This window comes from Notamacropus eugenii, chromosome 1 (genome assembly GCF_028372415.1).
Source record: "Notamacropus eugenii isolate mMacEug1 chromosome 1, mMacEug1.pri_v2, whole genome shotgun sequence".
Lineage (NCBI taxonomy): Eukaryota > Metazoa > Chordata > Mammalia > Diprotodontia > Macropodidae > Notamacropus > Notamacropus eugenii.
In genome coordinates this window covers 753,993,832-754,009,098 of record NC_092872.1, presented here as the reverse complement: position 1 = coordinate 754,009,098, position 15,267 = coordinate 753,993,832, and the positions used below count along the sequence as shown (strand labels likewise).

General features: G+C 50.9%; 1 protein-coding gene across 2 annotated transcripts; it reads right to left on the bottom strand.

The window, feature by feature from the left end:
- Positions 1-7,640: 7,640 nt before the first annotated feature.
- Positions 7,641-14,329, bottom strand: LRATD1 (LRAT domain containing 1). Of its 2 annotated transcripts, none has more exons than XM_072642553.1 (2): positions 14,238-14,329; positions 7,641-11,946 (listed from the first exon to the last, which is right to left on the bottom strand). In XM_072642553.1, the coding sequence occupies exon 2, from the start codon at positions 11,920-11,922 to the stop codon at positions 10,969-10,971; it is 954 nt and encodes a 317-aa protein (XP_072498654.1). In that variant the 5' UTR covers positions 11,923-11,946; positions 14,238-14,329; the 3' UTR covers positions 7,641-10,968. The 2 variants fall into 2 exon arrangements, with proteins under 2 accessions (XP_072498654.1, XP_072498577.1); XM_072642476.1 differs by lacking the exon at positions 14,238-14,329 and adding an exon at positions 13,456-13,591.
- Between the last annotated feature and the right edge of the window lie 938 nt (positions 14,330-15,267).

The following is a 15,267-nucleotide window of genomic DNA, read 5'->3' as shown; positions in this document are numbered from 1 at the left end:
TATATATATATATGTATATATATACGGAGAGGGAGAGATCTTTATTTCTATATCTATATAAACATGAACACACACACATGTGCCTAAACAAGTACATGCATGCACATACACACATACATGTATATATATGTGTGTGTATATATGCATACATACATATATGTATATGCCACAGAGTATGATATGGAGCATTGAGAATGACCAAGCCCTGGGTTTGAGCCTCTCCTCTGACAGCCATGTGACCTTGGGGCACTCAACGAGTCACTTGGTTCTCCTCCTCCAGAGCCTCTCTTCTGACATTACCTTTTATTTCTTTTTGTCTCCACATGACACTGGCTTCCATCAGGGAATCCCAGTCTGGCTACGTACTATCCGTGTGACTGTGGACCTCAGTTTACTCCTCTGTAAAACGAGATGGTGAGATAGCATAGCTTCTCAATGTGTAATCCTCTGTTACTTTCCCAGCAGAATTTAATTTAATTTACCCTCTTGAGGGTAAAGTCAATTGCATCTTTGGCCTTATCCCTCTGGGGCCTGGCCCCTAATAAGCATTCAGTAACTGCTTTTTTGGTCTAGAGAAGGAATCATTAATAACATCTAGTGATAATGTATTGGTTTAAAGCTCACAAAGTGCTCTATAGACGTTCTCTCACTGGCTCTGCACAACAGTCCTGGTTTTTGTAAATGCTTAATTATTGTTAATGCGTTTACATGTGGATTGATGGAGTCTAGAGCTGCTGTTATCTCCATTTTATAGATGAGGAAACAGGATGAGAAAGATGAGGTCCCCTGTGTACTGAGTATTAGAGGCAGGACCTGAGTCCAAGTCCAGGGCTCTATCCATTACACCATACTGCCTCTGCTGACAGCAGTATCACTGGACCCTGCACTCAGCAAGCCTGGAGACTTCAGATGCCTCCAGATGTATGCTCTCCACCTCCCTCCTGCTCATCTTCCCCCTTGCCTGGAGAATGGGGGCTGCCCAGGCAGCTCCTGGTCCCCCTGGTGAGTGCTTCCATTGGCCCAGACTGTCTCATGACCCCAGCCATGCTTCACTCTGCTCTTCCTCCCAGATCCCCCCTTCCTATTAGGTTTGGGACTCATATTCCTGAACTTCCATCACTCCTCGAGAGGCCATGTCCACCTATACTTCATCCCCCGCCTTCCCCCCTGCTTGGCTCCACATTCCATTGGCCTTTCAGCTCCAAACATGGCAACCCTCCATGTGTTGTCACCCACTAGTGGGATGTGGGCTCCTCAGGGGCAGGAACTGTCTAGCTTTTTGTATTTTTATACACCAACACTAAACACAGTGCCTAGGACAGAGCATCTCCACTCTGTTTTCTTCTCAACAAACTGGAAAGGTGAGTACAGCAAGTATCACCGTCCTCATTTTGTGGGGTAGAGATGAAATTTGGACAAGGTCCTTGAGCTCTACAGTTGGTTCATGGGTCAGTGTGATCTGGGGCAGGAAGGAACCTTAGAGATTGTCTGGTGTCCCCCCACCCCCACCCCGATTATCCAGAGGGGCATCAGCAGCCCAGAACAGAGGGACAGCTTGCTCCAGGTTCTACTGGGGGTGGGGGAGAAGGGGCAATGAAAACTACTCTGGATTTGGAGTCAGAGAGTCAGGCTTCTAATCCTGGCTCTGCCATATCCTACCCTGTGTGATCTTGTCACCTCCTCTCTCTGGGCCTCAGTTTCCACATCTGTAAAATGAGAAGGGCAGACTAATTGGCCCCAGGGGTTGGATCCCACCTCTCAATCCATGTTCTGAGGTCCTCTGGGGGCCTGGTGGCACAGGCAAGACTGACTACCGTCCTCTGAATCCAAGAGCATGACTCCATGCACATGCCTGCTCCCCTCCTTTGCTGAGGACTCCAAGGATGTGCAGACCCCTTCATGAGTAGATGGTCTTGTCATGGGGAGATGGGAGAAAGGTTGCCCAGACAGATAAGGTCCCTCATCCTGTTCTCAGTAGATCCTCAGCTCCATCAGAGCCAAGCTTGGGGCATCTGACGAGAAGGAAGCAGCATCTCTAAGAAAAAGCCCCTTGGGTCATCCCCACACTCATCCTCTAGCCTGTGGGCTTGATGAACCTCCCGACTCGCCCAGCAGGGCTGCTGCTGCTGCTGCTGTGACTGCTTGATTCCATTGTGCAGGGGCCAGAAGGGAGTTCAGTTGCCCACAGTCACACAGACGCTAACAGGTGGCTCAGGTAGGATTCCACCCACGTATCCTGATTTCAAGTGCCTTACCCTGGGCAGGAGACACACTCTGCTGTATCTTCAGTATCTGTTTTATTTATCATTAATTTGGGGGCAGGGTAGGAGGGGAAGAGGAGGGATCCAAACAGGATTTTATCCATGGGGAGAAACTCTTTTCACCAAGGCAAATGTTTTCAGTAACTTTGTGCAACAGAGAGGTTAAAAGGAGGGGGGAGGGTGAGGAGGAAGGAACGGTGCATGTGTTTATTAAACACCTACTATGTGCCAGGCACTGTGCTGAGCTCTTTATAAATATCCTCACAACAATCCTAGGAGATAGGTATTTTTGTTATCCTCATTTTAAATATGAGGAAACTGAGGCAGATAGTGATTCAGTGAGATGCTCAGGATCACACAGCTAGGAAGTGTCTGAGGTTGGATTTGAACTTAGAACTTCCAGATATCAGGTCCGGAGTCCTGGTCTCAAACCTGCTGTGCCCAAATCAGAATTTGAATGTGTTTTTTTTTTTTTTAACCACAGTCAGTTCTCTGTCTCCTATACCATTCTGTCCCTTGTCTTGCACACAGTAGGTGCTCAATCAGCAGTTGTGGAATTGCTTTTATTTTATTTTGTGCTTACCCACTGTATATAGCTCATAGTGATTTAACTCCCCACCCCCTCATTCCCACCTGCCCTGTTGGCATCCCATCCATTCTTCAAGGTCCTGGTCAGTTGGGATCTATTCAAGGAAGCCTACCTTGACTCTCCCAAAGGGGGAGTTCTTCCTCCCTCACTGAGCATCCTTCTGAACTCCCCAGAGAATCCCAGGTGTAGTGTTGGAAGGTGCTTTAGAAGCATGTTATGGGAACTTTGGCCCAGGGAGAGCTGCTGACTTGGGCCATACAAGTTGCAAACATCAGAGGCCATATTGATGTCCAGGTCTCTGCCTCCAAAGTAACAGTAGCCAACATTTAGACGGCACTTTAAAGTTTGTAAAGCACTTTACATAGGTATCTCCTTTGACTTCCTGGGAGGCAGGTGCTATCATTATGCCCATTTTATCGATGAGTAAACTGAGGCTAAATGGGGCAGCTAGGTGGCACAGTGGATAGAGTACCAGGTCTGGAATCAGGACGAGTTGAGTTAAAATTTGGCTTCACACATTGACTAGCTGTGTGACTCTGGGGAAGTCATGTAACCCTGCTTGCCTCAGCTTCCTCATCTATAAAAAATCTAGAGAAAAAAATGGCAAACCACCTCAGGATCTTTACCAAGGAAACTCTAGCTGGGGTCATGATGAGTCAGACATGATCGAGAATGACTAAAGCAAACCTCTCTGGGCCTTCATTCCCCTTTTCTGTCAAGTCAGGGGACTGGACTAGTTGATTTCTAAGACTCCCCTTTAGTTTCCAGACTATAATTTTATATTCTAACCAATATGTCATCTTGAGGTAGAGTTCTGTAAATCAGTCATTAACCAACACCTGGTCTGGAACTTATTACAGTCTTCAAAGGACTCCTTAAACTTGAAACTGTGAACTTTTTCAAATATATATTTTACAAAAGTATTTTTATTTTTAAAAATAGGTATATTTTGGAAACTATATTTCAATATAAATTGTTTCCTTTTCAGTCTTATGTATTTTATTTTATTCATTCAAAAACATTCTTCTGAAAAGAGGTCCAGAGCTTCCATGGGACTGCCAGAGGAGTCTGGGACATAAAACAAAAGTTAAGAACATAGACTAGGAAATTCTCTAAGGCAGGAGTGTCAAATTTGAAGCAGCCCGCAGAACCCCCAAACCAGATTGAAACGTTATTGATAAATATTTAATAAAATGAATTAGAGTACAACCTAGATAATGTTAATTTGTGGTTTTCTAAGTCTCAGTATTCCCCATAGATACATTTCTATCTGAGTTTGACACTTTGTCTTAAATCGCTAAGAGGTCAAGTGAATGACTGAGGGTCCCACGGGTAGCGGGTGTAACAGTTGGGACTTGAGGTTTTTCTTCCTGACTCTAGCTACAAATATATTCCATTGCCTTTTTTGTAAAGTAAGCTCTATTCTGCTTGGTTCATAAATAGCTCATTATTCACTATGACCCTCAGATCATTTTCTCCAAGGATACTCACAGCCATCCAGCATTTTTTGCCTAGATCATCTGTTTTTCCCCTTTCCAAATGCTGATTGTAACTGTAGTTAGAAATCTGGTACAATCTGGAGTAACCAGTTTTTAAGGGAGTTCCTAAAACTAAGGTTTTTATACAGGAAACATTATCAAGGAAAACAAAATCTTCTCTTTCAGGAAAATACAGCATTGACTTTAGTAGGAGGATCATCTCTGAGAGACAAATGCACCACTGTTGCCCATTCTTGGCTTGATTTTTTCCAAGCTTTTCGAGTGGTAGGACCCTTTTTTTATCATTAAAATAAATGTAAAAAGCATCACAGCCTCCCTCACTTGATAGGTTCACCTTGATTTGTCCTATATTTTCATGTCCTGGAAGCATCTCAAGCTCAAAATGTCCCCAGTGAAACATTTTTTCCTGAACCCCTCCCCCACATTCCCCTCTTTCTATTGGACCTTGCAGCCACATATGCCCCAGTACCTCAAGACAGTACCCCGGGGACTATCTGTTAACTGGTCACTGTGCTCTTCCCCTCCCCCAGGCATACCCTCCAAAAGCAGCCAAGGCCCCACCTTTGGAGTCTTAGCATTTCTGCTTCCACAGGGTGTCTTGGATGTCTCCTTTTCTCTCTACTCACAGGCCCACCACCTTGCCTCTGCCTCAATGCTTCCACCTCACTATTCTCTCAGCCACCAGCTCCTCCTCTCTCAAATTCACTTTCCACAACTTTGCTAAATAGTCTTCCCAATCACAGTCTGATGATAGCCCCCACCATGTTCCCCACTGTCCCAGTGTAAAATAGACACTCTTCATCCTGGCCAGCCACCAGCTTCCCCTTGCCAACTCATGGCAGTGAGGGAATTATTCCTCTTGGTACACACTTTGGTAGAGCCCCAATGGCCTCTTGTGGTTGACCAAACTTCCTATTCCATTTCCCATCTTTGCATAGGCCTGGAATGCCTTCCCTTCTCGACTCCTTCTCTTAGAGTCACTAACTTCTTTCTAGGCTTAGCTCACATACCACATCCTCTGGGAAGCCTTCCTGGACATTTTTAATTGCTGGCACACTCTCCTTTCTCTTCAAATGATCATGAATATACTGTTTGTTTACTGTGTATTCCCTCAATAGAATACAAGATCCTGGAGAGCAGAAACTGAGTTTCATTGGGTTTTGTATCCCTAGCGCTCAGGACTTCTGGGCAGGACACTGCAGGACTGGACGTACAAGGAGAGAAGCATCTACAGAAGATCCTCACCTCTGCAGCTTCCTGGTTTGTGTGACCCTGGGAAAGTCATTTCCCCTCTCTTAGCCTGTTTCCTCCTTTGTAATGAATGCAGAGAAATGTTGGAGAAACAGATCTCCAAGGTCCCTTCCAGCTTCCTCAGATGCTAGAATTAGTTTCCCTTGTCCTCAACAAGAACATGAAAAAATTATCATCAGATAATAAAAATCCACACATGTTTGAAGAAAATCAGTCCTAGAGTGCTCTACTGTGATTATTAGAGAACGTTGATTTCCTTCAGATGTGGGTCTTCCCCTGTTCATTGGGTGGTCATTACTTTACTTGCTAGGGACAGGATCCCAGGAACTATCCATTAACTTGTCACTGTAATGACTAGAAATTGTAGGGATTGCCTGAAGATTGTTCCATAAACATCTAGGGTCAAGACTGACCTTGACCTTTCTCATCATTTCTGCCAAGATGAGGGCCAGAGACTTCAATAAATGAAATTGTGGGATGCTCTAACATTCTGTGCCTTAGTCCTGTGGGGTGAGTGATATTCCAGTCTAAACCTCCTGTTTCACAGTCCTCATCATTTAAACAAAGATAGAAGTCACAAACTGAATTCCTTCCCATCCTTCATCCCTGTTAAAGAGCAATGAGGAGCCCCTTTTTGAAAAGTTCTTCTATCTTGGAATAAACTCAAAACTTCTTTGGCAAAGAAATCCGAGGAAAATTCCTTGAGAGGGAAGCCTTCTCATTCAGCAGGGGAGAAGGAGCCATTCATCAAGGAGGGAGTGATCATAACAGGGCTCAGCTGGGCATGGAAACCCTGTCTCAGGTGAAGGGACCACTTTCTGGGCTTGCCAGCCTCAACCTCCACAAGTTACTGAGGGTGACTGAGCAGTTCTCAGGAATCCCTGGTGATTCTAGTTTTGTTACACTCTCATGCCTTACTTCCAGAATTCCGCTGGGATCCTTGGACATCCTATCCACCCCCAGCCTTCATCACTAGTTCTCTTCTTATTCAGGGGGAGATAGTGGTGATGCTGAATTTTAAGTCACAACCCCAGGATTTGCACCAGAGCTCTGCCCCTTCTGCCATCACCTCTCTGAGCCTCAGGTTTTTTTATCTGTAAGATGGGGATAATACACATGCGCTCTCTACCTCCTGGCATAGTTTCACAACACTATACTGCGCTTTTTTTAACTTTAAAATTGTCAAAAACAGGAACTATTCTGATGATCACAGAATGAAACTGCCATTTTAAACACCCCCCATTTTATTCAGTATTGTGCTGCCCTTAGTATAACTCAGTAGGGATCTGAATGAATGACTATACAATGCAACCATCCAAATGCTAACAATTATCAGCTCTGACACTTTCATTTTGTGGGTGAGAAAAGTTTTGGCCTTGAGAGTCCAACTGACTTGCCGAAGGTTACACAGAAGCACTTTGAGGGTTATAAGGCATTTCTCACAGCAGTCCTGTGAGGTGTACACATATTCTTAGTTCTAATTTTATAAATGAAAAAAAAAAACCTGGTTCAGAAAGTTGAGTTTCCTTTCTCATAATTAAAGATAAAAACCATGGGAGCTGGAATTTGGATCTAGTCTCTCCTGATGGAAAGTCTTGGACTTACCCTTTTTTATTTGTTTTTGCTGTTTTTTTTTAAATTTTAGAACCTCCCCCACCCCACAGATCTATTCCTTACAGTAAAAAAAAAAAAGTTCAAAAGAGGAAAGATTTTTAAAAAGCAATTTAGCAAAACCACCACATTAATCAAGCTTGTTGGGATATGCAACACTCATCACCCAGAGTTGCCTCCCTCCCTTGGCATGGAGCCTTTCCATGGATTTTTCACTAGATCTCCAGGGGAAGTCTATTCCACTCTAGGGCAGCTCTCTCATCATTAAGAGACTTTTACCACTATGAGAAGACAGGGTTAAAAAGTCAGAGGGATCTTAGGGGACACCTCGTCCAATAGCCTGTTACACATGAGAAAACCTGTGGCCAGGGAGTTAGGGTCATGTCCATGATTACACAATTAAATAAACACAGATCACAAGATCAGAGGTTATCAGCTGGAAAGACCTTCTAGGTCCTTTAATCCAACCTTGTCATTTTACAGATGAGAAAACTGAGGCCAGAGAACATCAAGGACTTGCCCAAGGTCACAAAGGTAGGAAGGGATATTGGCCACATTTGAACCTAGGCTTTCTGAATCCAAAGTCAAGGCTCTTTCCCTTGAAAGATGATTATTAGATGATATTATCAAAATCCTACTTTGCAAATAGCATGTTTTCCCCTTAACACAAGGTAATGAAAACCATTCCAGCATCACTGATTAATTTAAAGGTCATGGATCAAGCCAATGGATGTTTAAATAACATTCTCATTCACTAGGAGCTGTCCACCTGGACAGCTGAACAGCAGTCCCTTCCAGTCAGTTCCCTGGGCCCCCAGAATGCCTTCCAGGGCCCCCAGGAGTAACAAACACTGCATTAACTGATAAACCAACATCTTTATTACCAACCTTGTATCAGCAAATATAAAACTGTGGAACATTCCCCCACTCCCCGTACCCCAGCCTGGGCCCCACCATTAGAAATCATTGAGTTCAAGAGCTAAGACCCTTAGCAGAACCAAAACCCCATTGTCAATGGCCAAAGGGAGGTTGACTCCCTTATACGTCTGGTGACTCCTGTGGATCCCTGTCCTCTGAGTGTAGGGAAGAGGGGAAAAGTCAAAGATAAGAAAATTAACAAGGAGGCAGCCTCAGGGACAAATATTTTAGATGGTATTTACTAAGAGTAGGGAACCAAGATACAGTTATCAGCAAGGGTGCAACATATTCAGAAAGAGGAATGAGGCTTTAGCATAGGCCATCCTGGTTCTAAAAAAAGGGTCTGGTGGTGGCTAAGGCAAAATGAACCTTTGGGGGCCTGCAGACAGCGCAAATTAAGTTAATCATTATGGATGGATTTTTTCTCTTCCTTCCTTCCTTCCTTCCTTCCTCCCTTCCTTCCTTCCTTCCTTCCTTCCTTCCTTCCTTCCTTCCTTCTTTCCTTCCTTCCTTCCTTCCTTTCTTTATTAAACAAAGGCATATAGACTTTCTACGTTTTTAGAAATGATCTCATCATGGAAGTGGTATACACCAGGACAATAAGAAACATCTACCACAATGCTCTGACTTTTCGATCCTGAGAATTAGAATTAGACAAAAGATAAATTCAGGAGGAAAACTGAACAAAAAGGCCTTCCATCCTCAGCATCCCTGTTTATTCCCTCTTGAAATTTTGCGATTCATACTTTTGTTAAGTACATCCTGGGGTCAAAGAGCCCAGGCCAACAGAATGGCTGCTGGCTGGCCGGATCAAAGCTGTAGATCTGATTTGTCATCGCCTGACACAATTGATTCAACACACCCCAACTCTATTTTGGTGACAGATTCTTTGGTGAGGGCAGGAGATGCTGGGGGTGTTTCATGTACAGTGTGAGTCAGAGCCAGTCAGACTGGTGGTGCAGGGACAGTGGGGGGAAGTTGTAAACCCACACCCCACCTGGATTCCTGGAACAAGACCTGGCCCCAGCCCACTTACTGTTCTCCCTTCTGTGACTGTCTCTATCTCTGTCAGTGTCTGTCTGTCCTTTTCTCTTTGAAAGGGCAATGATTTGACCCACTCTAGATTCGTGAGAGGAAATAAAGGGAAATTTAGAAGTGGAAACAGACTATCAGAAGAATGAGAGGTGTGTGTGTGTGTGTGTGTGTGTGTGTGTGTGTGTGTGTGTGGCACATGACAAACAGAAACAGCAGAAGGAAAGAGAAATCTATTCGCCATTTCCCATAAGCTAATTTAAAAACAACCCTGGAACTGAGAGAAATTCAGTCCCATCTACCTACTGACTGGAGACTTCGCCTATCCCGGGGCTGTTGTCAAAAGACAAAAATAAAGCTACAGTATTCATGAAAGAATTCTCAGAAGATTTGAGAACAAAATCCGGTGAAAGGCAATGTGAGCTAAGCTCTTCGCTACAAATCTCTCCTTTACGGCCTCTGGTTATTTAAACCATCATGGATTCAAGCCATGAAAAGAAAAATTTCAATTTGAAATTTTATTAGCAGGTCTCTAAAACGCTTCAATAAAACATCAACGGGATCGACTTGGTTGACATAATTGGAAAATTGTTCTTGCTGTGTTTTCTTTTCTTTTAAACTTTGCCCATTGTCCCAATGAGTCAGACCTCTTAGCAAAGTCAAACCAAGTTGCCCGGGTATGATATACTGATTTCCCTTCTGCTGCCTGGGCTATCCTGGGCAGTTGTTCCTTGCCTCCCTCTTGTACCAGGGGGGCCAGAAGGGAGGGGATCTAGCTGCTCTTACAAGGATTGCCAGAAGGGGTCACCCTCTCCCTTTCTTGGGGGCAGGATCTTGCCTACCTGGCCTCCTGTGCCCAGGCCCGGAGGGAGGGTAGATGGAACAGCCTCCTCAGTTCCCAGCCAGCAGCGAAGCACCAGCACCACCACCTGAGGCCCACAGGAATTCTGGGGGTGGATGACACCTCTGCAGGAATATGGGGAGCTGGGAGTGCATCCCAAGGAGCCAACACTCTCCAGAAGCCAAAGAGGTCTGAGGTCAGAGAGCCAGGGCAGAGATGGCATAGCCTAGACTGCAGTTTACCTGGGTCCAGAAAGGGGTTCCTGTAGAATTATTCACAGGAGCTCAGGAGAGTAGTGCCATTTATTTCTTTTTTAAGAAATCCTCCAAATCCAAGAACGCTGAGCTCCAGAAGGATGCCTGGTAATCTAGCTAGCTGAGGGCCTCCATCAGATCCCTTCCTGCCCTTCTCTGTTGGGGCTGTGTTGAGGCACAGGGAGCACAGTCCCCACCTGGAAGAGGAAACTGGATGTGGGAACAGCCCATTCTACCCAGTAACCTTTCATCCTTGATCCTCCAACTGCAAAGGGCGTCACTCAGCTTGGAACCCTGCCTTCTTGCCCTCCCCACATGCTACGGTCCCTAAATCTGGGAGAGGATCCCCCTTCTTAAGGCCAGGACAGCTGGCTTCAGTGGCATGTTGGAGACCCTCAGCCCTTCCTCCCTTCTCCTCCAGAAGGCTCCTTCTACCTCAGCGATTTCCCCAAAGGGTCTAAATGTCTGAGGAGCAAGACCCCATGCTTGCCGGTTCCTAGCAATGTGTGGGCAACGCAGTTGCCAAAAAGTGGGGCCTATGGGCCTGTTGAGGTTAGGGAGGGGTCGAGTTGAGTTACATAGAGTTTTCCACCGTTTTGGAAAAGTAAAAGAGGGAAGGAGAGTAAGGAGAAGAGGTGAAGAAACAGAAAGGGAAAGGAAGGGAGGGAGGGAGGGAGAGACGGAAAGGAGGGAGGCAGCGGCGGGTCCCGGGCTACTCCTTGCCATCTACCAGGGCAGCCAGCTCCTTGATGACCCGAAGCGTGCCGCCAGCATCCAGGCGCCGCTTCTCGCGTATGAGGTCCTCTAGACTGTGGAACCTGGCCGTGTGCACCTTGCCGTCCCCTAGGTGCACCTTGAGATAGTACTGCAGCTGCGGGGGCTGGCTGCCCGCGGGCAGTTCGCCGCCAGCCTTGAACTCCCGTTTGCCGAAGCGGCACCAGGCGGCGAAGCTCTCCGAGTTGGTCCAGCACACGTCGGGGCTCTTGAGGCCCAGGTGGCCGCAGGCGTTCTGCACCACCAGCTCGGCCACCAGGGGCCGGTAGCGGTACCAGTTACTCACCACTCTGCCCACGTTGGCAGCGCCTGCCTCGTACAAGCTGTCCTGGCGGATCTCGCCCCGGTGCAGGTGGATGACCTGGCCGCCGCCCACGTACACTGCCCAGTGCGGGGGAGGCGGCGGCGCGGACCCGGGGGGCTCCCCTGCGGCGGCGGCTGTTGGCGGCCGCAGCCACAGCAGCTCCACCAGATCTCCGGGCTGGCAGAGCGCGGGCAGGGCAGTCACGGCGTAGACTCCCAGGTCCCCGGCGCCCCCGCCAGCGCCCCCGCCTCCTTTGGAGAAGATGCATTCGGGCCCACGGAAGGCGGAACACTGGGCTTCGTGTAGCACCAGCTGGTGCACCAGGTGGTGCGGGTGGTGGGTGGGCGTCCCGGGGCCCGGGCTGCCCCCGCCGTCGCCGTCGCCCTCGCCACCACCACTGCCCCCACTGCCAGGGGGCCCCTTTACGCCGAACTTGTCCGACTGGCCTCTCTCATCCACGTCCTCCTCCTCATCGGAGAAGAAGTAGGCGACCCCGACCCGCAGCTCGTCCTGCTCGATGCCCGACGGGTCCCCGGTGGGCAGCTCGCTGTAGCTCAGGTGGGTGATCCGGTCCAGTTGGTTTCCCATCAAGGACAGGCCGAGGCCGGGGAGCTGGGCGCGGGGCACGAAGGAGCCAGTCCCAGATCCCGGGAAGAAACACCGTGAGAAGCAGGAGGCAAGAGAAAAAAAGCCGTCAGAACAGGCGGTGGCCGCCGACCGAAGCCCCCCCGAACTGCTTGCCCGCCCTTCCTCTTGCCAGAAAGAGAACAAATTCCTCTCTCTGCGGGTCCTGGGGAACACAAGTTGGCCTAGGGCTGCCTGGGAGACGAAGCTCGTTCCCGCCCTAAGCACTCTCCCAGGGATCAGGCCTGCGGCTGCCTCGCCCTTCCCAACCCTCTCGGGCCCCAAGATCCACCTCAACCCAGCCTAGCACTTTCCGGAACCCCCTCCTCTCAGATTCGGAGGGGCCAGCCTTCTCCTTCCTCGCCCACCTCAGCCCTTTCAGGGTCTGGCCTATACGGAGCGAGGCTGGGCGGAGGAGCCGAAGTACAGAGGCTAGGTCCCCATTCTGCCCAGCCTGGCCTCGGCGCCCCTCAGGCCAGGACGTGCCCAGCGCCCAAGAAGGATGAGGGCTACTGGGCGCAGCTCTCCAATTTGCCCAGGCTGCAGGGGGATGGGGGTGGGGTGGAGGGAGCGGGAAGCTAGCGGTGTCTCTGAGGAGTCTGGCTTTTAGGAGGGAGGAGTCCAGGGACTGGCAGAGAGGGCAGGGGTGCCCAGAGGGGAAGTCTCTGGGTCCCCAGGGCCTAGAGGGAAGATAGTGACGACGGGAATCCCCCGCGCCTCCCAGCGCAGCTCAGCTCAGAGCGCACTGCTTGGGAGTCCTGCCGAGTCCCTCTGTGTCACACACACGCACACACACACACACACGCACACACACGCTCACACACACGCACACACACACACTCACACACACACACACACACACACACACTCACACACGCTTCCTCTTACTTCTCTCTCCTGTTTCTTCAATACAACAAATTCTAGTGTTTCAGGGCGAGCTCTCGAAAATATCCCCGAGTCCACACAGGCACAGACATAGACACAGATACACAAGTCTTCCCTCAGTTAATAACTAGAAATGGACAGTAGAGCATCAAAAGATTTAGCGCTGCAAGGGAAATTGGCGATCCTCTATCTCCCCTCCCCATTTTGAAGGGGGGAGGGCGGAGGTCCAGAAAGTGTAAACGACCAACCCAAGGTCACACAGCCGGTAGGCGGCAGAGCTGGGATTGAAACCTCCCTGGCCCACGGTCTCCAGATGCATTCGAGCCAGCTGCGCCCCCTCCCCACCTGTCCGTGGGTTGCTGCGGCGGCAGCCACAGGACGAGGCTGATCCCGGCTCGCCCCCTCCTCCCCTCTCCAGCCTTGGAGAAAGCTGGCGGGGAGCGGGGGCCAAGGGGGAGAAGGAGCAGCTGCACAAAGGCAGGAGGAGGCCGGGGCGGGAGGCGCAGCAGGCACCCCGCAGAAATACGCCACCCGATCCGGGAGGCGAGCCGGGGACAGGCAGCGGGGGAAGGGGGTAGCCCCGAAGGGAAGGAACGCCGTGGGGCCTCGTACCGGCGGCTTCCCTGCTCCCGAAGCAAGCCCCAAACTCCTTCAAAGTCTCCTCGGCCCCATGGGGGCGGCAGCCCCGGCGGCTCCGGGGGTGCTGGGCGCGCACCGCAGGGATGCTTCGCGCCGGCCCCGTGCGCCGCGCTCGCTCGCTGGCTCCGCAGAAAGGGCTCGGCTCGGCTGGGCTGCGCTCTGCTCGTCGCGGGGCTCGCAGGAGCTGGCAGCCAGGCAGGTGCCCAGCCGGTGCCCAGCCGGTCCCTCCGCCGCCCCCGCGCCGCCTCGGCCCCCAGATGGATCCCCGGCTCCTGGCGGAGCTGCCGCGCTCACCACCCTTGGCACAGCCTTGCCCAGCCCGCTCGGCTCCGCTCTGGGCTCCCCCCGACAGCGGCCGCCTGCCTAAGTAGCCGCGGCCCCCGCTCGGCGGAGGGCGCCCCGCCCCACCCGGCGCTCATTGGCTGCAGCGGCCCCCCCTGCCCCCCTCCCCGAGCAGGGGGCGGCCCCGGAGGGTGTCAATCGTGGCCCAGCCGCGCTGGGCAGGGCTGCCAGCCGCCAGCTGGGTCCCTGCTGGCCTCCTGCCTCCCCCCGCCAGGCTCTTGCACACTCAGCCATGTACACACGCTGGGACGCCTGGCACACTCCCCCATGCACACTCACGACATGCCTGCACTCGCACTCTTCCGTGCATGTACGCTGACACACGCGCACACTCTCCCATGCACACACACTGACACGCCTGCACGCACGCACGCCCCCATGCCGCCGTCTCCTCCCCCTCCTCCCCTGCTAACCTAAGCCCAGCCGGAGGGGGGTGGCGGGCTGAGGCGGGCCCCGGGTCCGGGCGCACACGGGGCGCGCTCCCTTGCCACAGGCCCCCTCGCGATTACTCCCTCCCTCCGAGGCCACGGCTTTCCTAGCTCCCTAGCTCCGGAAAGATCGCATTTCCCTGCACTGTGCCAAAGGCAACCCTCGGGAATAAAAGCGCTCCGAGCCAGCCCCGCCCCACTAAGTCTCGCCCTAGCCCGGGCCCATTCAGCTAGCGGGCGGACCGGACCGCCTGCCTGCCTGCGGGCTGCGGCAGCCTCCGCCTCTGCGGCCGCCTCCCCAGCTCCCCCTGGGCGGACCGCCTTCCTTCAGCGCCCTCTTGCCCCTGCCAGAGCTCCGGCTAAACCCCTTTTTAGAGACTCCACGGAGATGCTTAGCATTGCCCCCACCGCGAGAGCTCGCGGACGCACTTGCAGACCTGCCCATACAACCCCCTGAAGGTGCAGATCCCTGCCGCCCCCCCATGCCAGTTTATGCAGCAGGGAACCCTAGATTCAATCTGTTCATTTCACCTCTCTTCCTCCTCCCTGGGCCTGGGACCCTGTGGCCAGGACGGTGGGATCCCAGGACTGGGAGCAAGCCGGGGCTTAGAAACTGTTGAGTGTAGCTCACACCGGTACTGAAATGGAAACTGAGGCCAGAGAGAGGACATGTCTTATCCTAGATGATATGGGCAGAGAGGGGACGGAACTGAGATTCGTCCTCAGACTCCACATATGGGGCCTTTTCTACTCCATCAGGGGGAACAGACGGAAGGATGTCTTCATGTCACACTTGACTAATAAGAGTAATAATACCTGGTACTAGAATCTTTTAAACTTTCCGAAGCTCCTTACAGACATTTTCTCCTTTGACCCTCACAAGCCTCTGAGCTAGGTCCTATGGGTATCATTGACCCCATTTGACAGATGAGGAAACTGAGGCCCTGGCGACGCCGTGGTCTGTTTATGGTCACACATTTTAATCCTCCAAGGCAGAGTTGAACTCAGCTTCTAG